Raw genomic sequence first — 25,193 nt, 5'->3', positions numbered from 1 at the left:
TGCTGTCAAGTGCTGCCTCAAAACCAAGTCATTTATTAATACATGGTGTTCAAATACTTGTCTGCACCATATAAAACCAAATACAGACACCCACTACAGACAACACAGTGTAAAATGAACCCCTCAGTGCGGTTCCCTCCAGTCAAAAGTTCACCTTTCATTTTTGAAGCCTACACCGTATGCAAATTATCCCAACACAGTGTGTCAATCCAGATGTAAGAGAAAAAAGGGATTAGAAAGTGCTCTCAGTAAACCGAACGTTCTTAGTTGTTTCCCACCTGGAATTAAGGATTTCAGCTCTCTCCTGGGGAAGCCTGGTCTGTAACTGTGTAAGCAACATGCCCTACAAAATAATTATAGCAGCAAACATGGGACCTTCAGGAGCATCAGTAACTCTCCATTTGGGTTACTATTTCAGGAAGGGAAAGGGGGAACAGAGCTGTTCAGCTTGTAAACATCCAGGGGAACTTGCCCATTAGAACCAAAGATGACCTGGATGACACGGAGTAAAGCAGCAGACCCAGGGCTTTCCTTGGGCCCTATGTCCCTGCACTGGGTCTGCACAGGAGAACTTGCAAATACAGCTAAAACCCCACCAGCTTCCAAGAACAAGATCTCTTTATGCAAGTCAGAAGTTAAAGACAGGGCACTGCCATCAGCCTCCCTCCAGCCCTCACAGCATGCAGCCATTCCCCTTGGCTAAGCACAGCGCTCCGTGTGTAAGCTGCATCCTGCATCAGTCCCTCCTCCTGCTTTTACCTTGTCGATTGAAATCCATCGGAGGCTGTTTGCAGTCCTGAGCTCTGTGACCACTGGCCCCACAGTTGTAACAGGAGAGATTCCCGTTTTTTTTGTGACTTGAACCATTGCTGTTTCCCATCATTCCCTGTGCCTGGTACACCCCTGCTGTCCCTGCCATAAAGTTCTGCATTGGTGGTACCGCAAACGTCGACTGCCCGGTCATCACGGAGTCTGGTGCTATGCCGCTGTTGTAAGCGGTGTGGACCACAGGGAAGGTCGTGCTGCTGTTGTACTGCTGCGTGTTGATGTAGCCGTTACTACACAAAGGGTTGAAGGGCAGAAACGGAAAAGTAAACATTGACGGGCCTGAAAATGGGTGCTGGAAATAGTTGGCGTAGCTGACGGTCATACCGCCGGTGCCGCAGTTCCCACTGCACCCGCAGGAGCTGCACACCATGCACCCGGGTGGCTGCGGCTGCTGCTGCTGGTGGTGATGGTGGTGGTGGTTCTGGTTTGGTACCGGGATGCTCCCTGCGGATCCGCTGCTGCTGCTGCTGCTGCTGCTACTACTGCTGTTGCTGCTGCTGCTGTAGAAGTTGTTGTCGGCAACAGAGGAGAGCGTGGGGCTGGAGCTGGGTGCGGGGCAGCTGGGCAGGTTGGCCATGGTCGCGTAGGATGTGGATGGGTGGCTGCTGGAGGAGGCTGCATTGCTGTTTGCACAGAAGCTGCCTTGCATTGGCGCCACTGGCACGCTGCTCATTGCAGAAAAGGCAACTTTGGTGTTGGCTGTGTACAGAGCAGTCCGGGGATTTATTATTGCAGGGGACACCGTTATTTGCATATTACTGGAGCAGGAAGTCTGTCCGGCAATGGCAGAATCGGTCGGAAGAGACGAAGACACCAGGAGTTTGATGGGTGGACGAGCCACGTGGAAGACTGTACTGGATGTTACAGTGGCAGCAGTACTCGTTTCTACTATTAATCCTGGCTGCTGAGCTGTTTTTATCACTCTGTCCAGAGTTGAAGCATGTACAACTTTGGTTCGAGGACCAAAGTTAATAGTAGAAGTGGGTGAGCTGTTCTCAGCAGCCCCTGACAGCACTTGCAAGGGCTGGTGGGGAGAAGATGCAGACATTACATCCACCACTGTATTTCCAAAGCTCTTTTCCATTTTAATGCTGCCCCTAGATCCAGGAGAAACTTTACTTCTCTCTTCTAAAGATAAAAGAGAATGCATAGACGATGAAAGGAGCTTCATGTCTGCATTGCCACGCTCTGATTTATGCACGGAGTTTAGCATCCGAATGGGGGTGATGTGAGTAGAGGCCGCTGACATCATTTGCATGGGCAGAGCATGGTGGCTGGACGGATTGGAGCCTGCGTCGTTTTGCACTGGCAAGACTTGAGCCGTGGGTCTGGCAGAGCTCGAAGTGAAATGATTCAGTAACATCACTGGCTTCTCCTTTTCAGAGCCATCTAAGTGAATCTCCAAACCTAGGGACAAAAACATCTGTAAGTACAACAGCTTCACTAGACAAAGCTGGGCAACACAGCACCCTCTCTGCTTGGTTCTGCTTACGTCTGTCGTTCTCCTCAGCGCTGTCCGAGCTCTCTTCCCTTGTCTGGATCCCCATGGGGCTGGAAGAAGAGCTGGAATACTCGGATGAGCTGCCCTCACGGGGCAGTGGGTGAGCTGGCTGATCCACATCCACTCGCAGCTCTGCAGATAAAGGGTGTACAAGCCATAAGGCAGTGCAGACATGAATGGTGACACCTACTTGGCAGGACTTAATTACACCTGTTTCATGACACCATCTAACATACAGTGGTGCTCAAGGTTTACAGACATACATCGGCTAAGGAGCAGGAGTCTGGAGCTATAACAATTGCTGACCAGTGCAGCCAGCCATTCACATGGAACCCACAAGGAGGAAACCACTTTTTATTGCACTACACATACACAGGAATCAGAATCCCAGCCTGGTTTGTGTTGGAAGGGTCCTTAAAGCTCCTCCAGCTCCAACCCCTGCCACGGGCAGGGACCCCTTCCACTGGAGCAGCTTGCTCCAAGCCCCTGTGTCCAACCTGGCCTTGAGCACTGCCAGGGATGGGGCAGCCACAGCTTCTCTGGGCACCCTGTGCCAGCGCCTCAGCACCCTCACAATAAGGAATCAGACTTTTTGATTGCTCCCCATTAAGCCAACAACATTTTGGAAGATAAAGCTTCTGACAGGTTGGTGAAAAAGCACTGTTAAGAATGAGCTTGCTATTGTGCAAGGTCACATTCAGCCTCCAGAGCAGAGCAGTGTCCTTTGCTCTTCTTTCTTACCTGCAGCATGGTTGCCACGAATACTCTGGATTGGCCCTACATGTGTAGTAGGGGGAACCCTTGCCACACCGCTGCTGGTAACTGAAGAAGGTGTTGAGGAGTTTAGGCACCGTTTCTCCGACTTTTCTCTACGGGGTGATGGAGAAACATATGAGGAAACAGAAAATGGCTAACACACAACAACAGATAAATCAATTTCTGAATGAAACCGAAGCAGAGAGAGCCCACTGCACAATCCACTAAATGCTATGCTAATGTCAACTGGAAACATTTGGAAATCACATCAATTGTGACCATAGCATCCTGCCAGCAGTTACATTTGGACTGTGCACTGTCTGGTTACAAAACTAATGCTCTTATTTGTACAGGGTAAAGTACCACCCAACAGTGACTAAATCCTACCACACATGATGTAAGCACATCCCAAGCATAGCCATGCACACCAAAACCAAAGAGAAGACAAATGCAGCTCCAAGTTTTCATTTTGTAAACATAATCTGGAAAAAACTAAGACTGATGAAAAGTGCTGTCAAGGAGCTTTGATAAATGGGCATGGATTTGGATTTTTAATTACTTTTAAAGTAACTGCAGAAGCTTCAGAATAAACATTTCCCTCTAAGAGGAGATGCAAAAAAATAGGACAGTCTGTTACATCAGTTTCCCCAAAGGGCTATTAATACTGCACAGAGCACTGGAAGTATTATGTCTGGCAATATTAAGATCATGAAGGTGCGACCTTCATGAGAGGAGGTGACAACAGATATTTATTATGTGACTGGGTTGTTGTATCCTTTTAAAACAGAGTTCACAAACTCTTTCCATTCGGTTATGCCTACCACAACCATGAACAGGTGACAGTGAACCAGTAAGTAATAGATGTTATCTGGTAAGAGCTTTTCACAGTAAGCAACACATCTTCAGAGGAAGGGAGATACGCATTACCCATATTGACAGCTGGGAATCCTGGTAGGTATATGCTCTAGAAAGCAAAGGCCATCATAAAACTTGCGTTAAATATGGCCTTAAAAAGACAGTTTCCCCACACACACGCACTTACTTCTCCAACTCTAGCTGGGTCTTGAGCTTCTTCTTTGCTCCCATGGTGAGGGATTCAAACTTATTCAGATCTTCCTCAGTAAGACTCAGAAACTTGTAAAGAAAAACAATGCATGCTTAGTTTTACAGCCTGGAATGTTCTTATTTGCATGTTTAATCGAGATCAACTCTGGAAGGCAACTTTAAAGCTATTTTTTAACACTTTAATTCAAAGAAACTCTCTGCTCTGGTTTTTGGTTATAGAATCAATGTAGGCAGAAACTGTGGGAAAACAGCGCAAAAGAAAGAACATCTGTAGATGAAATTTAATTAGGTGTGTGCTTATATTAACCACCCACAATAAAGATGGAGTAATTTGTGTACATATTAAAATAGAATTTTGTGCTATAAATGGGTTTAAGGATCTGATTCTCTGAAAAAAAAAAACCCACTCTAGTCTTCCTAGTTGTGTCGTCTAACACAGAAATCAATATGCAGTCATCTAATCAGTTTAATTAGAAAATATACTCAAAAATTAAATCTTATCATAAAATATAGACGTAGAATATGAAATTGTAATATATACATTTATAATGTAACGAAAATCAAAGCCAGCAAAGTATGCACAACAACACATGCTTATTTAAAATACACTAGAATATGCATGGTCTTGCTACTTTATTAGAGAACAGAACACTATATATTTCCCTCACATAATGACGAAAATCAAATCAGAAGACTCTGGTAACAGATTAGAATTAAATCCATCCAACATTCTGCAACCAGCATAAAGCCACTCCAATCTACACCTGGACCTAAGCACTTGCTCCACTGGAGGGCGTTCAAGGCTAAAAACCAGAAAGATTACATGAATCTTAACGGATGGGAGCTGGGTAAATGCTGCAAACGTATTCCATTTAGATAAAACCCAGCAACACAAAAGTGTCATTTGTGACTCTTGTTGTGCAAATATACAAGTGATTCCTTTCCCACAAGAATTCCAGCAGAAAACAAAAACCTCACATTCACTTACAGGTACACGCACACTGATGTTCGTTTCAGAAGTCTCTAAATCTGTTCTCTAAAATCAGGATAACCAGATAGTTTTTGGAGAAAAATCCACCAAGAAGCAGAAGTAATAATAAAAAAAGCCCCTACAAATTTCAGTTATGTGCTGCACATCAAAGGGATGAAACAAGGAGCCAAAGCAGAGCTCCTGAGGCCGCATTCAAGATGGATCTTCAAGCATTCAGTGAAGCATTCTGAAGCAGGAGGCAGCTGTGGAACAGCTCAGGCCCCGGACACAACACAGAGCCAAACAGAACGGTTCTCATCAAAATATTACTGCTTCAAAAGAGCATAACATTCACAACATTTGACAATAACTTCTGCAATTCTCAATGCAGATGTCTGCAGCCTCTCTCTCTGCACTAGAGAACATGAGTATGATCTAAAAGCTACCTCCCTGCTGTTGATCCTCTGCCCTACCTTCTCCATTGTGAGCTGTTTGAAGACAGGATAGTATTTGTGCAACCGCAGCTTCCTGAGCCAGTCTAAGATCCCGTTTTGCTCCTGTGTCTGAGGAGTCTGTGGACTGGAAGACATTAACATGGGTGAAGAAGAGGTGTCCATCTGGGTGCGATAGGCCAGCGACGAGCTGGTACCTCCTGCATGGGAACAGTGGGGCAGTGCAACGGGAGCAGCAGCTGAGTGTTGAACGTGATTCTGAGAAGACTGAATGCCAGCCACTCCACATATAGGTCTGCAAAGGAGTAATATAGTTCAGTTTAGCACATTGAATCTGTCTCACCCATAGTTCAGCTACTATGGCCATACAAATCTACCACTTCCAGGATTTCTAGTAAATTCTGAGCTGTTGGATCCAACTTGGAGATTTGTATCTCTGCTGTTCAATACCACAATAAGAACAGTGCAGCCTAGCGCAAATAGTTTTGTCTTTAGCTTAAGCAGAGGTTTCCTTCTATAATCACAGATAATGTATGGTCTGCTACCTCTGTGTTTAAAAGAAGTTTAGAGAGAATGACCACAGTTTATCGTAATTCTCCAAATTATTAAAAAGAAGCCCAAATATAATAATGTGGAAATTTTTACATGTGTAAGCGGCACAATAACCCACAATATTGGCTCCTTGGAAGGTCCTGTTTTTGTAGAAGAAAATGAGAATTGCCTCTTCAGAGAATGAGTTCTGAGTTTGTTAAATCCTAACAAAAGGCAAGATAATTTCTTTCCTCCCAAGGCTGATTTCTGCCTCCCCTGGAAGAGGTCTCCTCTTCCCTCTGAAATGAAAACCCCTGCTGTACAAGGAAACATTCAAACATGCTGTAGAGAGAAAAAAAACCCTTTCAGAGATGTTCTAGTCTCCCTCTGACCACAAAGACCTGTACTAGGGATGATACACCTATGATTCAGATTCAAAGCAATTCCTCCTAAGCATGTAATCGAGACCATTACCACTTCTGCAGTAAGCAGCAGATCACAAAGAAATCATCCATCACCACAGCTCAGCATTGAAATGTTGATGCCAACTAGCAGCTACAGCTGTAAACCTTTAGAGAAAGGCTGCTTAGAGCAGGTTTTACTGCCAGCCAGCAGGATCACTGCAATCCTCTGATCTTATCTCCCATGTAACGCTGGTCAAAAGGTTTCCCCAAATTCTTCCCTGAACACACAGATTTCTTAGGGCAAGACAGCCACTGCTGATTTCATAACTTCCAAGGACAGCTAGTTCCTGATGTGATGGGGTTTTGCAACTAACCAGAACAAACGTAAACATAATAAATGTTTCACCTTCCAGATGTCCCCAGCGTGGTTCCTACTTTATAAAGGGAGGGGTTGCCAGGATCTAGAAACAGGGAACAGAAGTTACAAGTGGCATCTGTTTATGAAATTTGCATCTGTAAAAAAAATTCATTTTTAAGCTTTATTTAAACTTACTCGAACTCTGAAGTTGCTGTGAAGGAGATGAAGCGCTGAAGAACTTTCTGACGTGGTCATTTTTCACCACATGGGAAGGTAACGGTGCCAAATACCTGCATGTTCATCAAAAGCAAACAACCCCCCCCATTCTGTTATGTTTGATTTGGAGCTGCCTATATATAGTCAAGATTACAGACTGTACATGACGTTTCGAAACTGAGAGGGAAAGTTTAAAACTAAAACATAAAAGACCTTTCAAATTGATAACACCATGCAATACTGAATCAAAATATGGATGTTCTTACACTGAATACTACTTAAACACGTTACCATTGTGTTGCTTTCACTCTCGAGTGTTTCGGTAAAGATGCTTAATTTAGGAACACTGAATGCGTGTAAAGCAGAAAATGTTCAAATATAAACTTGAAAATTTCCCTTCAAATTCACGAATCTGAAGACCATAAAATATAAGATGTATCTGTTATTTCATTTTCTCCTCCTGGAGATAAACAGCAGATGCAGAGTCTGGCAGCGTAGGGAAAAAGGCTGTAAAACTTATGTCACATTTGCTTTGGGATTGCTGTGCCTCTTTTGAGGGAAAATCTCTTGAAACTTTGTAATGTACAAAAAGTGTGTTCCATCAACATGTATAAACTTCTCATGGTCATGCAAAAACTGTTGCCAAATCTACAGATTTCAAAACCATACAGAAAATGGTTTTAGAAAGACCATTTTGACCATATCTTTACCATTTTTAGTGTCTTTGAGTAAAAAATAACTCAGCTGTATGCATGCACACAAATATGCTTTCCACCTTGAAAAAAATCACAGTTAAATTTCTGAATATTTCACCTATGCAGCATTTAACAGAACAGCTTCTTTCTCTGCTCCAGAGATGCAACCACTGCTCTGTGAACACAGATTGCTGCTCCATTAACCTAGATTTGCAGAGACTGTTGCAGGCTGAACAGCAGCAGCATGCATTCTTCCTTATCCTCCCTAAGTCCTGTCAATAGCCTGTGATCCCCAAAGCACAGAAGGGACTATGTGAAATGTTAATGCTGTTTGCCATTAAAAATAATCTAGGCATGTACCTGCTGGCTCTGACTATGGAAAACCAATATCCAAGGTGGCTCTGCTAGTCTGGACTTAGGGAAAATAGGTGTTTAGCAGAAGCTCTAACAAAAGCTAATTAGTATTTTAAAATGCTATTTAATACTTTGCATAGATAAAGACAGTAGTAGCTCACAATAATGTAAGTCCTTCAAATTCTCCTAGCAAAACTACTGTGGTGTTTAGAAAGAAGGATCTGATGTGACCTGCCACAGATGATGGTTTTTTAAATGGTGGTTTAGATTAGATAATGGCCAGGTGATTTGTGATAACGCGAGGAGCTACTGTCTAAGGCTTTAAAAACATCTTAGCTGCTAACGGCTTCCACAAACTTAATGGTTATTATATATATATACATATATACGTATACACATACCTACCTTTTAAAAATTAAAGTAAATACCATGACAACCTAGAACAACTGAGACAACACAAAAACTCTCTTAAGGGGTAAGGGTAAAAAAGAAAATGCCTACAACCCATCCCTCAATACGGAAGGATGACTACTGAGGCAGCTGTATTTTTCCTGAGTTTTCCGGCTAGTTTTTGAGCCTAAACCAAGCTTCTGCAAAGCCCATGATCCTCTATTTGTTTTGAATAAGGAATTAGGAAATGTCAGTTCTCCAGGAAGCTTAATACTGAATATTATTACCATCTGTATTTCCGAAGAAAGAATTCCTAGAAAATTCTTCCATGCTGGAATTAGTAGAACATCAAGAAATAATGCTCAGGATGAGCCTCTAATTTCTTGAAAGTAATTTAGAATAGGAACATACTATTTCTATTTTCCGGAGTTTTTTTCTTCCAGTTGGTGAAAAAAGCCAAGTGTTAAGGAAAAAAACCCACCACAACAGAAATCCCAGCATACCTAAGGTCTGATTCCAGGTCCATGTGGTTCCGTTCTAGGTAAAATGAATCTGGACCAGTGAGGCAAGGAATGAATTTCTCCAAGTTTTCTTCTGGATACAGCTGAGACAGCTAAATATGGAGGATAGTACAAATAATAAGTGAAAAGACGACTTGTTACTCATACGAGATTCAATGCACAGCAATTTATAAGTCAAACATTTTATGAAATTCAATTTTTATTATCTCAGCATATCTGAAAAATGTCATTTGATAAAACTACACAGAGGGATAAAACATCTTCCTATGTTCAAAGTGTTTTTGATAACGCCTTTACCTTTGAGATAAAATCAGTCACTTCAGAGGAAGATTTGGTTACCAACGTCACTGAAGAATCAGACCACAGGACCTTAGGAAGTAAAAAGTATTCAGTTTAGTAACTAATGGCCAGGGACTTAAGTTTGGTTCCAAAAGATCAATGATGGTCATCAAATGTCACTCCCAGACTTCAATAGAGTTTGTAGTGTGTGACAGCAATAAGGAAAATCTCTCTTTTGTGCACAAGTAACTATTACTCAGTCCTCCCTCGCTGCCTGGTTGTTGCTGTTATTATACTTCACAGCTATTCTGAATGCTTAAAAAAGCACTTCATAGTTTACACAGCCATTGCACGCTGCAGACGTCCAGTATTAAGCAACAGACTACTAAGTAATGGAATTTTTTTTCTCTCATTACTGTTAAAGAAAACAGCTGGTTTGTAGAATCTGATGTTCAATATGAACAACTCGCCACAGCACAACAGTGCCTATTTATAATTAATCAACTCCATATGCCATGCGAAGTTGAAGATGGCAGCAAATCACCACGCTGCAAAGAAAGGCAAAGCCTTAGAAAGGAAACCTGCAGCTCCTGCTCTAGCTACACCCTTGAGACACCATCTTGTATATGCCCTAGAAGAAGGACTGAGTTCAGTATCTCTTCCCATATGTATAAAGTCATTACATTCTTAGATACAGAGGCTTTTATTGCGCTGTAGATGATTAGTTTAACTGAGCCAAAGCCCAGATTTCTTGGCACAAAGGACATCAGCATGAGGCCAGCTAATGATAAATGCCTTCAGACTTCAGGTATCTGTTTCACGGCGTCTGGGAAGCATATGGGTCTTCATCAGTTCTATAGGGGAGGAAGCTGGATTTATATGTTAAGAACCAGGCGACCATCTTCTCACATGACACTAGTTTCAATGACAACTAAAAACATGCACAAAGTTTTTCCAGCCACCAGAATGCTGCCAAAAAGACTGGTGAGAGGAGAGTATTTCAAAATACATTACATAATGGAGGAATTTCCTCTCCGAAGAGCTATTACACAAAAAAATAAGGAAAAAGAAAAGAAAAGACAACGAGAACTTAAGCTGTTTCTGTTTTCACAAAGCCTGTGGGGGTTTTTGTTGGGTTCTTGTTAACATTCATGATAAATGAATACTTTTTTCAGAATTCATGAGAAATTTCAGAAAAATCTAGAACTTTCTCTTTCTTTCTAGTTTTGTAATAACCCAGTATTTGTTATGACTTCCATTTCGCCAACTGGTTATAATTTTCAATACTTATAAAACAAAAATATGAATCATAAATGCAGAGAACAATAACATTACAAAGCGATGCTGAAAACACTAAACTACTCTATTGACCTTCTATTCCCAAGCTGCTAAACAAAACATTTAATAGTTGGGTTTCTAACCGAGCAAACAGCAATTTATTAGCTCAACTAAATTACATACTATTCCTTCAGCTATAAGCTGTCAAGTGAAATACTGGTGAAAGTAATTTCTGGTATTTACAGAAAAATTCACAATAGAAAAAGATGTTTCACAAAACACTAATACATAATTGCGTATTTCATAGCGATTTTTAAAATCGCTTGAAAAACTCCCTTCTAATACTGACGTTTGGAACAATCCTGGGATTTGGAAAATGCAGAACAACATCAAGTCACGCAGAGGTTAATGCTGTCAACATCACAAGCAGATGCTGAACTGATCTTGGGTGGTAGTTTTAAAGAGTAACTTTTTCTTTTTTGGTAAAATAGCAGAGAATTGAAATTCTGCTGTCTGTTTTCTTTCGGGTTCTCCTTTTCTCACCAACTGTTTGGCTCCGCTGCCTCATTAAGCAAACCAAAGACATTTTCTGGGCTTTGAGTCTGAATTTTGGAATACATCGTTCCAACTAGATGGAAGAAAAGCAGTTTGCCATTCTTGCTCGCCAGCACCCAGAACCCAGTCTCTGCTATTAACACGAGGCTTCACACAATGAAGTCATCCCTCCACAGAAACTGTGAGCAATGACCAGACCTCCAAAAGCTGCGTGAATAGAAGGGGAAGCCACTTCTCCCAGCAGCCTGTGGCTAACCACCCTCATTCCAAAGAAACTGTTCTCACTTCCAGTTTGAATTAGTCTGGCTTCAATTTTCAGACCTCGGTTCCTGTTATGCCTTTTTCTGCTAGATTAACACCGCCTTTACAGTGCAACATTTTCTTCCCTTTGAAAACACTTTCATAGGATATTGAAAATCATCTTTCAGTCAAGTTCTTTAAGTCTCTCGCTACATGGCATTTTCCTCAAGCTTTGAATAATTTCCAGGGCTATTTTCTGTCCTTCTCAACACTCCTTTCATAATCAGTAATGCCTGAAGGATACACCAGTCTCACACTCCCCTCAGTGCTGAATGCGAAGATAAATGACCATCCTACCTCTTTTCCAGTATGTGCAGCAGTGCCCGAACAGTCTAAATTCTCATTTGTCCAGATTAAGACTTTAATTCTTTCTTGCTTCTGCATTCAGCACAAGGGTAACTGTTCTGTAAGTGTGGCATGATATTTCCCCCTAAATATATACTTAGCCATAACTTGCTGCATTAGAGTGAATGTATCTATTTTGCCTGTGTCCCACTTACCAGACAATCTCTGCATCACCCACATATGTTCGTAACCAGCCATTTATGACTACTTCCAAATCACTGATTAAAAAAGAAGACTACCATTTGTCTCAAAGAAGCTCCACTAGACCAATTTCTGGGATTTAGCAATGAGGTCTGAGGATTTCTTTAACTTCTCCTTAAGTATTATTATCCTCCTTTCTTTCATAGTAGAAAACCATCCTTACCTCAAAGGAATATTCAACATTTCTTTCATTCTTCTTGTGTGCCAGTCCCTTTAATTCCACTTTTTCAACACTCACTATGAAAAAACAAAGAGATAAGAAGAATGAGGCAGATATTCATAAACACATGCAAAAGTGATGACTCTCTGATACTGCCAGGCCTTGCTTTGAGAGCACCTCACACCTGTAGCAGTGCTCTGGATCCACAGCTCAGGTGGGAAGGTTGATACCACTGCTGCATGATGCTTTTAACTCCAGCCTTAGCAAGGCTTTGTCTTAACTAATACCTGAACAATACTCCAAATGCAAAGTTCCTCATGGCCTTATCATACCATTCATTTGTATAGTAAGTGTGCTATGCAAACTGCATGGACTTATCCTAATAATATCAAGTAGCAAACACCATCCCTCTGAGGGAAATCTGGTGCACAGAAAAACAAATATAGGCAAAAGTCTCCATGTTTTCAGAGGCTGATTTTGCAGGGAGTTTAGTGTGGGTTTGTTGCTGCATTGACATCATGACAACTCCTCGACCGCAGTTTCATGGAAAATTTCAGCCTCAATTACTGCAATTCGAGTAAGTTGTAAGTAAAAACAGGATCTTACTGTGGAAAGGGCTGAGTAACAGCACAGGTCACTGCTTCCATCTCTGCATGTGGTACACAGCCGTCAAAAGACACAGTCTTAAGCATCAGATATTTGATATACTAAATTCTTGGAGCCTCTCATTTCCCTGCACACACAGACAGAAATCCCACCATGCTAAACTTTATGAAGATTATTTCACTGACTTTCTATTTGTTTTGCAAATTTCTCCTGTCTTTTGACTGCACGCATGTGGATACCGACACAGGGAATTTTATTTTTTTTTTTTTTTTTTTTTTTTACAAAAAGCTCATGTACATCAGCTTAAATATTCACAAGAAATTATACTAAAACAAAGTTACTGGAATTTTATCTCCAAGTGAGGTGCCTGAAGGGATGCATGCTGTGTATATAGTGTCTCACTTACTGCTTCTCACAAAACCCAGAGATCTACCATTTTGTGTCTGGTGAATCACCATTTACAACACATTTACCTGTTCTCAAGGCTATTTATACACTGTATTACCTGTAAGACTCAAACCCATGTTTATCACATCTAACTTCCTCATAACATGACTGCACGACAGAAGAGTTGCAATGCAAAAAGCCATAGAGACCGCAATACAACAGGCAAACTGTGTCATCAGCCTCACGTCTCCCTGCTCCCCACAGTGAGCTTGATTTTCCTCCATCTCAAAACAATCACAACCTGAAGTCTTTACTGCGGCCATTTAAAAACTTTGTGTGTCCTGTTCATTTAAAAGTGTTCCAGCCCAGTTCTTGTCTCTTAAAGACCTCCTCTTCCACTCTCATTTATTTGCAGTTGAAATTTTTAGAACAGGCAAGTTTTAAATAGATCTACAGATGTTGATGCCCGTCTTTAACATACAGAATTAACATTCCTTCTATGCTCATCTCAACCACTCCTTCTCCATGTAATTCCCAATTACAGTAACATAAATCCCTGAGCTTACAAATAATGTCAATTCATTACTCTCTACTTCCTCCTGCATATTATGATTTTTGTAGAGATTTGCTCCCCTTCAAGTTTTCAGTGGAGTCCTCACCTGCTTCCGAAATGATTTTATAGTACTACTGAGCTGGTACATCGTGTGCTGAGTGCCACAGGAATAAATGTGCATGCCAGGTATTGACGAGCTATCTAGACAGTATGAGTGGCATAAACATTTTAGCATGCACATGGTACAGAGGTTTTCTTGCTATTTTAAGGAAAATCTATCTTGGTACACTTAAAGAGATTTCAGGCCACCCCTAATTGTGATCACAGCTAAAATACACTGAGTATTGGTTGGAACAGTATGTGCTTCAGAATTATAATTAGAAAGAACTCATGAAGTGGATATTGATAAGGGGTATCACCATGCAGCTGGTGAAACAGCTGAAGGATGAGCAAAGAACTCATAGAAAGCCTAGCGTCAACTGCTGCAGCATCTGTTCTTGGAGTAGGATAAAGAAAGCCAGAAAGACATTGCAAGTCAAAGACTAACAAAGACATAACAAGTGTTCCTTACCACTTGTCATTCATAGCAAATCCAGTGCCACTTTACTGAAACTGTTCTTATCACTGGCATTTCTACAGTATTCAAACCCCATCCCTTTACCTATCCTTCTACAGTAATTCAGGCAAAACAGGATTACCTAGCAATGCAAAATCTAGCTTGCTTTTTTACTATGTGCATTAATAACAGACCTTAAATCACCTCATGGATTTTGTTGTGCTGATGGTTCCATGACCTTTTCATGCTGAAGTTCTGGTCTGAACTTGACCAGTTAATATAATCTGAAGTGAATTCATCCTCTGGAAAATGATTTCAATTAGCAAAGTGGACTATTGGGTAGTTATTTCTGCACCTTGTAGCAATTCTAAACCTAATCTTGTAAGATTAGGCCTGTCCTAGAGCATGAAATATAGTTCATTGTGCTGCAGCAATATGCTTCTAGGGACAACTGGCTAGATAATTACTAATTATAGAAAGTGCTCCAGTAATTTTCTCCTAATTATCTAATACCATGAAAAATATAATTTATCTAAAAAATTACCCAAGTTCCTGTTTAATTTGTCAAGTTGTATGTTTTTGTTATATGGCCTCTCACATACTCTTTGTATTACTTATGTTGCAGTTGGTTTTATTAAAATAAGCTTCATAAACCTACTGTGAAGCTCAACTTTGTTCAGAGCAATCAATTATACAATATTCAGGAAGAAAAAGGTGCCATCTACCAAGCAGAAGTGAGTGGATATTAAATTTGCTAACTAATAATACAGTGAAAAAATATGTAGTTTCTTTAAATTGCAGTTACTATCAAAAGCATGAGAAAACGCTCAAAAAGCTGACTCCACCCAGTATCACTATAAATGATTCCATCACCAGAAAACCTTTGTATGGAACGAAGGACACGTGAATGCTGATTTTCTTTTCAGGATGCTGAATTAAACAAAAATCAAGCTCCCCAACCCACGGGATAAAAAAAGTAAAGTTACTCTTTCTAATACAGGAGATAGCCAGAGATCGCGTATCTGCGCTTCTTTACATCTGAGCTTAAGTCTGGAAACTAATCAATGGGAGCTCATCTCCAAGTAGTCCAGCTATACTCTCCACAACAACTTTGTTGTTGTGCATGGGGCAGGAACCACCCAGAGCAGCTTGGCAGGACATCAGTCACAACACAACAACACAAAGACATACCTTTTGCTTCCCTCTCCCAGCACTTCCCTGTAAAATGAGCTAAGAAAAGTGCCCAAGTGTACACGCCTGCCTCACTGCTAGGCTAAGATGCATTGGCAGAGGGGCACAGAAGACTTTCATTGTGGAGATTTATCCATGATTATCTAGGGAATGATGATCACAACATATCATCATAGATGAGATCACAACAGCACCTTTTTTCTAAGCCATTTTCTTTACTGAAAGAAAACATACATGAGAGTCTAGAGCTGCTTCTGTCACCACCAGATGAAAACCACAGAGCAGGAGCACATCACAAGAGCAGAGCAACTGAACAACATTGAAACTACCAGGAAGAATTTACCCCATCATCTGAAAGAGTAATTATAACTCCGTACCTAGCTCATAATTTTTCATTAAAACACTACTTGTAGGTTTAGTTTTTATGGCATGTAGCATGGAAATACTGTTCTCCGGTATTCATGTAGCAAAATTTGAGCGTAAAGATACTAGATTGGACCTGTTCAGCTTGAGACAATGGTACCAGACAAAAAAGTAAAGATAAATCAGCATTTATGTAAAGCAGGAAAAAATCTTAACTAAAATCCTTTAGTTTGTGTTATATGGGAAGCCAAGTACATACCCACAATTGATGCTTCTGGATTTAAAGATTTATTAATTTCCATTAATGAAGTTTTGCCTTCATGGAAACAGGCATTCAAACACAAATACAGCCATTGAATTTTTGCTGAAAAGGTCTACTTAACAAAAGGGAACTAATAAAATACTTTCCATATCCTTATTTACACGGAAGTGGTAACCAAAAATGCAAAGCCAAGGCTTTCATATGCCAACTCCTCTTGTTTTGCTAAAAGAAGTACTTCAAAAGGAGCATTACTCAATTACTGTTGTACATTAGACATCAGAAGGTAATCCCAAATGACTGCCCAAAACTGGAAACAAAACCCCACAAAAGTCTCCCCACTGAACTCTCAAACCCACCAGTATTTACATTCCCATACATACAGACAAAGGAAGGGGAGGAAGAAAAAAACCAAAATACAGTTTGTTTGCTAATTTCAAAGCTTATTTTTGGCTACAAGCACATGAAAGTAAAGTTGTTGGCAATTGTTTTTGTTTAACAATTATCAACTGAATTGAATTAAAGCAAAGAAACTGCTCCTAAGAACGAGCTAAAGATGTTTGCTTTTTTTAATCTGCCTGTTTTCATAAAGATTCCTGCTTTCACATTTCTTATCTTTTAGAAGCTTTTTATCTAGGCTACAATGGAGAATGGAAGAAAACTAAGATCCACTCTCCTTACCAGCGAACACACCGAACCTCATCTGCCACAAACACACAAGACTAAGTTTTCTCATCAACTAAATACATTTTATTTCCTACCCTGCTACTTCTCATAAATTATTTATTAACTAGAATACTGGAAGCCTAAAGCAGCCTTGCAGATCAAACACTAGGTTTTCAAAGCACATACGGAAATGGTTGACCAAAGTCTGTAAGATGAGCAGATAAGAGAGAACGGAGATCTACATAACCCCGGTATTGATCAGCAACTTTCAGAACCTGATGTTAATGATATATCCCAGGATGTCAAATAAGGTCAGCCTCATGTTTATTCACTAAACCCCCTTGTAATAAGCCAGAGATTTAATACTAATTGCAAGAATTAACTTGTAATAGTTTTATCATTAAAGCCAAGAAAGAGCTGGAACTGTTGCTCTGTCCCCAAGATTCCTTTAGAGGAAGATCTCACTGGAAGTATGTCCCCAGAGCCTCACCTCAAACTTTGACCTAACAGGTTCTGAATCACTTAATGTTAAGAGGATGACACTGAAAACATTTAGCTTGAACTCTGTTCAATTCAACAACCAGCAAAAGCACACCCTGGATTGTTTCATGACTCATTAACTCACAAACTAGTCCTTCTAAGAGATACCAATCGGCATCAGAACACTGATGGGCCAGAGTCCAAATAATGGTATGACAAAAGAGGCTCTTTTTCTATGAAATAGTTTGTACTTACAGAAACTGTGCTTCTGGGGAGGGAAAGAACATGAAAAGACAGGAAACAAAACATTCTTATAATGTAAGTGCATCAAAAAATTAAAAAGCATGACATAAATTTAACTGTTATGAGCTTGTCTATCCATAGCTATACTAGAATGGAAAAAGCTTCTGCTTAAGAGCATCACGAAACACCTTTAGACTATTTCCTTAAAAGTAATGCAAAGCAGGTGGGGATGTAAAGGTTTCTTTTTGAAAATGAACTTATTTTAGTACCTAGAAAAAGTCAAACCTAGAAAAGGATGAAGAAATTTCTCTACAGTTCACTACATTGAGTTGTCATGTAATAATGACCTTTCATTACTACATTAGTGAAGAGAAATGACATCTCATTCTCAGAACTCTCCAGACACAGCAGGGTAATTTATTAAGATATTAACCTATTTTTATATAATACAGTGGTTATGGATTGAGAAAACATGTGAAGAGGCATAACTGGGACACTGAAGTGATCCCAAAACCTTGGTATGAAAGCACAGCGAGATCTTTGCTTATTCTCCCTTATCAGGTATCTTCAAAATCCTCCAATAAAGCCTGACTCATCCAGGAAATTACGGACTGTGTTCCAGGGAACACAAGAGGGATGAGACTAGCACATGTACAATAGCTCTGAAACTTAGTGGTGACCACTGCAATACAAAAATCATTGAAACGCTCTTGAAAAGAAATCGCACATTCATCTAGACTCCAAACAGAGCAAATTCTTTAAACCAAGTATCCTGTAGGGATTAATTTTGCTAACACAAACTCAGGAGACAGGACTAGTTGCCATCACAGCTTTCGTTTACAAAAATAAAGGAGGGAAAATTTAGCAGAGGACAAAAAGGGGCCTCTGCTTCTTGCTTGAAGCTGGTCAAGCAGTGTGTCATAGCACATGATGCAAGACCTGCCGGCCAGCAGTTATTCAGCACATCGTATCACTTGCTGCTCCCTACATTTCCACTTTCTGTCTTTTACTTCTCTTAGGAGTTTGTGGCTCCTTAAGAGTCAGTGCTAAGTTGAATATCTTCTCTTACTAAGAGAGATGGGTTTATGGAGAAAAAGGGAGAAAACAAAACTCGAGTTTAAGGTATGCTAACTTGTTAAAATCCAGTTCAGCCTCGTAACGGGGTCCACCACCCTGTTTTCTGCTGGTATCTCTTAAGACTGAAAGTAGAAGAGCAGACAGCAGATTTTCTATGGTGTCTGCTTAAAAAGGAAACTACAGCTAGGAAAAAACTTGTAACCAGTTCTACTAGTTAGCAAGAAAGTCTTCTGGCTGGTTGCTGCGACACAGGAAGGCACTGGAAATTAAAGCTTCATGGACATCATAACCAAAAATCTGTTAGCAGCAACATTAGCAGAAGAAATGCTCTTAAAACTGTAATTTTCTTTGTCGGAAATAAGGATTCTTCCAATTTACAGAACAGGATCACAACACATACTTGTAACGTGACTTTTAAGTGACAAATTAATTTTCCTTTAATTTAAAAGCAAGACTTCAGATTATGAACGGCAATATTCCACAGGAAATAATTACACAGCTTTTACAGAAAATCAAAGACATCAGTTTGCTTTTGGCAGCACACAGGAAGCAGTAATACACTGAGATTGTATCACTCGCTCCCAATCAAGCTGGTAGTTTTCATGTTCCTGCTATTTCCTGTTTGGCTTGTTTAACTTTCCAACTAAGTGACCTCCTTATGTTTCTAAAAAAGAAAAATAAAAAGAAAAAAAGAAAAAAAGACAGATAGTACAAAAAAAGTCTGTATAGCTTAGCTTTTAAGATTTAGTTGAATTCCTACATTGTTTTGAGCCCACTGAACGACACTGTCAGCACTTCAGCCAACCACAAAAGCCGATCAACCTAAAGAATGGTTTCGCAACTTCACTGGATTCAAACAGCTTAAATAAACTGAAAAGCTGTCTGTGCTGAAGGCTGGAGAAGACTCCCATCTGGACAGGAAAATGTAAACCCCAGAAGAATCAGTCAGCTGCTTTCAAGAACCAAGCTACAGCGTCAAAAACCAGCATGAAGGCTTTTCTTACCCACTACTTCAAGCCAAGAGCACTAACATTCACATTGCTGCCGAGCTGCCTGCCACTGCCACTGAAGAGAACTGCCTTACAAGTTGCCTTGTTTTCTTTTCTAAGGCCAGAAAAAGCTTTTGCAGAATAAATTACCCAGAAAGGGCTGCTGTATTGGACATATTTGTGTAACAGCTCCACTGCCTTACTAAATCTGAGCACCAACACGTGTTACCAAGCAGGTGCTGTGCCTTGAAACGTATACTCACCAAGGATATGCTGTTGAAATATATATAATAATGCTCTGAGCTAAAGGAGAGCTATGATACAGAGCCAAGAGAGTCTGCAAGAGTTTTAATGTTAGCTAGGGACAGCTGAGCAACAGGTAAAAACATCATTTCTTAATTCAAGTAGCTCTGATCAAGCAAGGATAGATCTCTTTGTACTATCACAGAACATACCCTGAAAGAAATGCTTAACTATGTTTTTTTTAATACCATGGAAACACTTTGGCATTTTCAAGCATGGTTTTAGGTAAATACTTGCAACACTGAAAGCTTAAAGATATCCTACAACAAATTCAGATTAGTTGCAGTGTTTGGGAATAAGCATGTGGTCAAATTTTACTGCTTGGTGGCTGGGGGACTGCTGCATTTTTAAAGGACTTCAGAATTTAATTGACAAAATATACTTACCGCCTAATTCCCCAAGCTGGCTAATTCTATATGCATCAGCAGCTAATTAACTATTTTCATACAACTGTGAAAAGCATGTGTAAGTTATGAATGCAGCTGTGTACTTAATTTGGTTGGAGATCCAGCCCAGTGCCTGGCACATCTTCCTTCTCCAACTTAACTCAATTTCTCTTTTCAAAAGTTCTCCTGTAAAAATGACCATAAGCCGAAAGGCTCAGTTTGAAGGCAGTGTCAGTAACCACTGACATACATTCTTGTATAGGCAATTAAAATAAGCAGGCTGCCCATATCTAATTACACAGCCCATGGCAGTAAAAATATCTCTGCAATCAAGAGAGATGTTCAAGTTAGTATATAAATACTTTCACTTACTGGGTAAGTAACAGGCTGTATATTTAGTCTAGTTTGATCAAGTAATTATTTTAATTGCTGTTCTTAGATCCCTTTTAAAGAAAATACTGGCTTTATTTCTTACTTTTAAGGGAGTGTTAGTTCATCCTACAGAAGCCTTATGCTCCCCTAGAAAGGATTTCCTCTAATTCACTGGAACACCCACAAACCCAAGGCAAGCCAGATGATTAGTTCTAATACAAATGCTGTATTCACTGACAAAACTAAAACTGCAAAGTCAATTTTCCATGGAGAACACTCTTGGTAATGTAAGCCCTCTTCCTAATCACAGATTTTGTGCTAGAGTGTACCAAACACCAGGCTTCACTAAATCTAAACATCACCAAAGGAAACAACCCCAATTCAGCCAAAGCCTTTGAAGTTTCTATGTCTGCGTGGAACAGACACCCTGAGCTTAGAAAGGGCATACAAACCTGAAAGGGAACCAGAGGAAGAAAACGTGACACATTCAGGTAGTCTCCACAGCAGGGAATCCAATGGCATTTGCTTTGAAGTTTACAGCAGGGTCCGAAATACAGCCAAATTGAGTCTCACACCAACACAGCTGACCCACCACTGACATAATGCAAGATGCCAACTTTGGGTGCAGCTTGAACTAACAAGAAACCATCTTTTTCAGAAGGATGTGGAAAATGGGCACAGAGTTAAGGCTGCCTACTACTACCCATTAGTTTTCCTTCATCACACAAGATTTCATTCATTTAAGCCTTCTAGGTCCCACTTCGATAATTATAATCCACTGTTACTCTTTATTAAAACCCAGTCCCCACTGCCTAAAAACAATTACAGTTGTAATCACAGTTGCATCACAGGAGGATTTGCCCAGCAACACTTTAAGCTTCTAGGTCACCAAGTCAGGACCTGATTATTACATGTATACATGTATTACTGATCAAATCTTGTCTGGCAGAATGCAGGAACAATGATTTATACGAAAAGTAGAAACGGGAGCAAGAATACATGTTAGTTATATATATGATACTAACATATGTGCATGTATTTTTTCTATGGCACAAATACCACTTATGGGCTGCAGTATGTAACCATATATCAGCATAGCTGGACCCCTGTCAGTGAGATTACAGCACAGCAGCTGCTCAGCCAGCATGCCCTGCCTTGAAGGGCAATCTGGTGATAAAACACCAGAGCTCTGAGATCAGATGCTGCCTGCTCCAACCTTGGCAGAAGAAATCCTTCAGCTACCTAAAGGAGTTAAGAGAGCTTCCAAGTCCAAATCAAACATACAGCAGCCATGTGCATTTCAAACTCAAAGGCACATGAATACACACTGCTAGTCTTATTTGAAAGGCAGATACTCCAGAACAGCACAGTTTAATGTTCATGTAAATAAGCATGTGCTGTTTTCTGCGTGTTAGAGAACAGTATCAGCATCTTGAAACTCGTGACTTAAGGCTGTAACAGCAGGGACAAAGTAATTTTATAGCTTTTTTTCCCCCCTAAAGAATTACGACATGAAAACCTTGTTAACAATGAAAAAATATTCTGTTAGCATACTATGTAAGAACACCAGGCTCAGGGACTAATAGAACAGGCAAAACCTTCAGTACATATAGTCTTGCCAAGAGCCACAAATGCATTCAAGAGCTTAGTTCAGTGAGAAACAAATATCCCTCTGCACAACCACTTCTGTGAGGTTGTTCTTTTGCTAGCAATTATGTCCTTGTACATTCTCAGGTCTCTGGTCTCAGGCTTTAATATTCTTGTTCCTTTTCTGCTTTTGTGTAAATCATTATTCCTTCATTCTGGACCCCCGACAAGATCTTACTAGTAATTCAAAGAGACAGAGAAAAGTTCTAATTCAGCATTTAAGCTTACTTTGAGATACTGTCTACTATGAGACAACTGTTTTTAACACATCTATGAAGCAAATGTAAGAAGGAAAAGACGAAAGTAGATTTTGTTAGTATTTGCCAAGGCAGTGTGAGTGCCCAGAAACTGAAGGAAAGAAAAAGAAACAAAACAAAACCTCACGCACTAAAAATCTGTTTTAAAGCTTTGACTCCCCATACTTGGCGCTAGGTTCTTCAGCAAGCAATACAGAATGAGGCAAAACACACTTCTGGCAAAAATAGGGTTTAACACCCTTGCTCCCCACCATCTTTTGCAATAGTAGGAGACCCATCAAATCCCTGAACTATTTAGTAGCAGGGACAAGAAGGAACACAAACCTTGGGCTTCCCAAGCCACTAACACTTATTTCATACCTACTGTTTTTGCAGACAAAGTTTAGTTATTACACATTTTCACAGGACCAAACGAAGTCTGAATCCTTTGCAAATAAACCCATGGGGTCCAACTGTATCTCTGCTTGAATGACACAAATTCATACATCCACAGAAGTGGAAAACACAATAGAGATAATCTAAGGCACAGTTGTGTTTTACGCCGTTTCCTTTCAGCTGTGTGTATTAATGATGTAATTTTAGCAGGGCTACCCCTTCAAGTTACTGTTAAAAATAGCATCCACACCATACACTGATGAAATGCATCCACTCCAGACAGTGAAGTAATGCACCACAGCAAGTTCACTGCTTTCTTTCCCAGGGAAATAAAAGAACATGTCAGAAAGCAAACAAAACATTAACCTTTTCGTTTAGCATTTTTGTGCGCCTAAAAACCACTGTATTGCATGATTACAGCCTGTTACTTTCCAGCATAAAAGAGCAAGAGAAAATTAAATTAGAAATAAAATCTAACAAAGCACCTCAACACCACCAAAGTTGACTATTTGTCTCCTCCTCTACCTGTGTGGCACACAGTATACACCATATGGATCAGAGCCACAGCTCCTCCATTGCAGGAGCACATCTGATGACACTAGCATCAAATGCTTAAGGAAAGTACAAGATACCCCACTCCACGCAGGTTTGGGGCAGCATGACCCCTTAAACTGCTCCCAGTTTCCACTACCTGCAATCTACAAATGAGATTTTAGTCTTGATTTACTTCATAGCATCAACCCAAAATACATAGATGCTTTCATTACCATTCAGCTGCCAAATCTCTTAATCCAGGTCTCAATATCTGGCTCTGCTCTGGCATTTTTCAACAGATGCAGTTTATGAAAACCACGTGAAGCCTGCATGAGATGGAAGAATCCAACTTTCTTTAAACAACCCCAAATAAAACTGAATTAATACACAGCATTTTGCTGCTTTGACTTTTCAGCTTCATTTTGATTCTATTTATAATGAGCCCAATGTTAATATCACCATTTTCTTGTTTGGTTATCAGCAGAAGAGATACAGGTCGCATATAATTTAGTATCTATGCAAGCAAAACAAAGGAGAGGAACTTGCCTCTGTCTACAAGGATTGACCAAAGAGCCTTTCTGTCCACCAACTGGAAAAATCCCAAACACTTTGACACAAAACCGAGCTTTTTCTCACAGAGCTATACAAACATTAAGCCAGCCCTGGTGTGAAGCAACAACTATCCCAGCTTGACAGATACGTAAATAAGATGCTACAGTAAATCTCAAGCAAAGCCATACCTAGAACACGAGAACCTGAAGCTCTGGCACAGTGAAAGAGTATAATAAAGTCAACCATTGTCTTCTGACCTGTGAATCCAGGCTGGCAGCAGCTGGTAGTTAAAATGCAGGAGAACACTGATTAAAATGTCTTCCCCTTTAGCTGCATGCCCTGCAGTAAGCCTCATAAGTTACCGTCTGCAAAGGTCTCCCACTAGCATTAAGTATTATTACATTCATTGTTTCTTCTTTGTACTCCATCTGTTCCTTTGTGTCAGATACCGACTATGAGAAATCATGGAAATAAAGCCTTGTTGTTTACTAAATAAGGTCACTTCCAGATAAGAACGGAAGCAGAGTAAAGAAATACTTGCTGTAGTAGTAGGGAAAGAAAAGAAAATTGCTGGTAAAGTAACCTTCTTTTTGGTGACATGTTCTCATTCCTCCTCTCCACCCACCTCCTCATTTCCAAACCAGATCAGTCAGTCATGACAATGCTCAGTACTAAGGAGAATTAATCTCACTCCTGTGACTTACTACCTTATGTGAAACCACAATTTATTGTTTCCAGGTCCAAATATCACTAAGGAGAATGAATCTCCTCCTGTGACCTACTACCCTGCATGAAACCACAATTTACTGTTTCCAAGTCCAAACATCACCAATATTTTTAAGTTATATCAAGTGCTGCAATGTCTGCTATCTTTTCTATGCTGTACTCTGATTCTTTGGAATACAGCCTCCCATGCCTGCAGAGAAAAGCCCCAGTGTCAGAATTCTAAGCCTGATTTTGACATCAAAAGTCAACCAAACCCAAGACTCACTTTAAGTTCTCATGAGCTTTCAGATGGACACAAAAAGATCTGGGAGGAATGTAAATATTTCTAACTTGTATATGCAGTCACTCATAAAAACTCCAGCTACTGACAGAATTGCTTTAAGCCTATCGCCCTCAGAGACACATTTTGGGGAAAAAAAAAAAAACAACCAAAAAAACAATCTAAATTTAAAGGTATATAAAAATGAAAAATATCTTCCGGAAAACAGGAGATTTAACAGCAAACTGATATG

The 25,193-nt window shown here is 40.2% G+C and overlaps 1 protein-coding gene across 2 annotated transcripts in view; it reads right to left on the bottom strand.

Annotated features, from left to right (window-relative positions):
* Positions 1–25,193, bottom strand: part of ZCCHC14 (zinc finger CCHC-type containing 14) — a 50,388-nt gene that overhangs the window by 1,466 nt on the left and 23,729 nt on the right. The window contains exons 3-12 of one of the 2 annotated variants that reach the window (XM_065661382.1): positions 12,163–12,236; positions 9,339–9,410; positions 9,024–9,133; positions 7,061–7,155; positions 6,914–6,968; positions 5,594–5,867; positions 4,128–4,219; positions 3,071–3,198; positions 2,321–2,461; positions 760–2,235 (exon numbers count right to left, since the gene is read on the bottom strand). In XM_065661382.1, coding sequence (XP_065517454.1) covers positions 760–2,235; positions 2,321–2,461; positions 3,071–3,198; positions 4,128–4,219; positions 5,594–5,867; positions 6,914–6,968; positions 7,061–7,155; positions 9,024–9,133; positions 9,339–9,410; positions 12,163–12,236 — 2,517 coding nt within the window. The remainder of the gene's footprint in view (positions 1–759; positions 2,236–2,320; positions 2,462–3,070; positions 3,199–4,127; positions 4,220–5,593; positions 5,868–6,913; positions 6,969–7,060; positions 7,156–9,023; positions 9,134–9,338; positions 9,411–12,162; positions 12,237–25,193) is intronic. The other variant, XM_065661383.1, reaches the window with a different exon arrangement.

The sequence above is a fragment of the Lathamus discolor genome, chromosome Z (genome assembly GCF_037157495.1).
Source record: "Lathamus discolor isolate bLatDis1 chromosome Z, bLatDis1.hap1, whole genome shotgun sequence".
NCBI lineage: Eukaryota > Metazoa > Chordata > Aves > Psittaciformes > Psittacidae > Lathamus > Lathamus discolor.
This window is presented reverse-complemented; position numbering and strand designations above follow the sequence as displayed.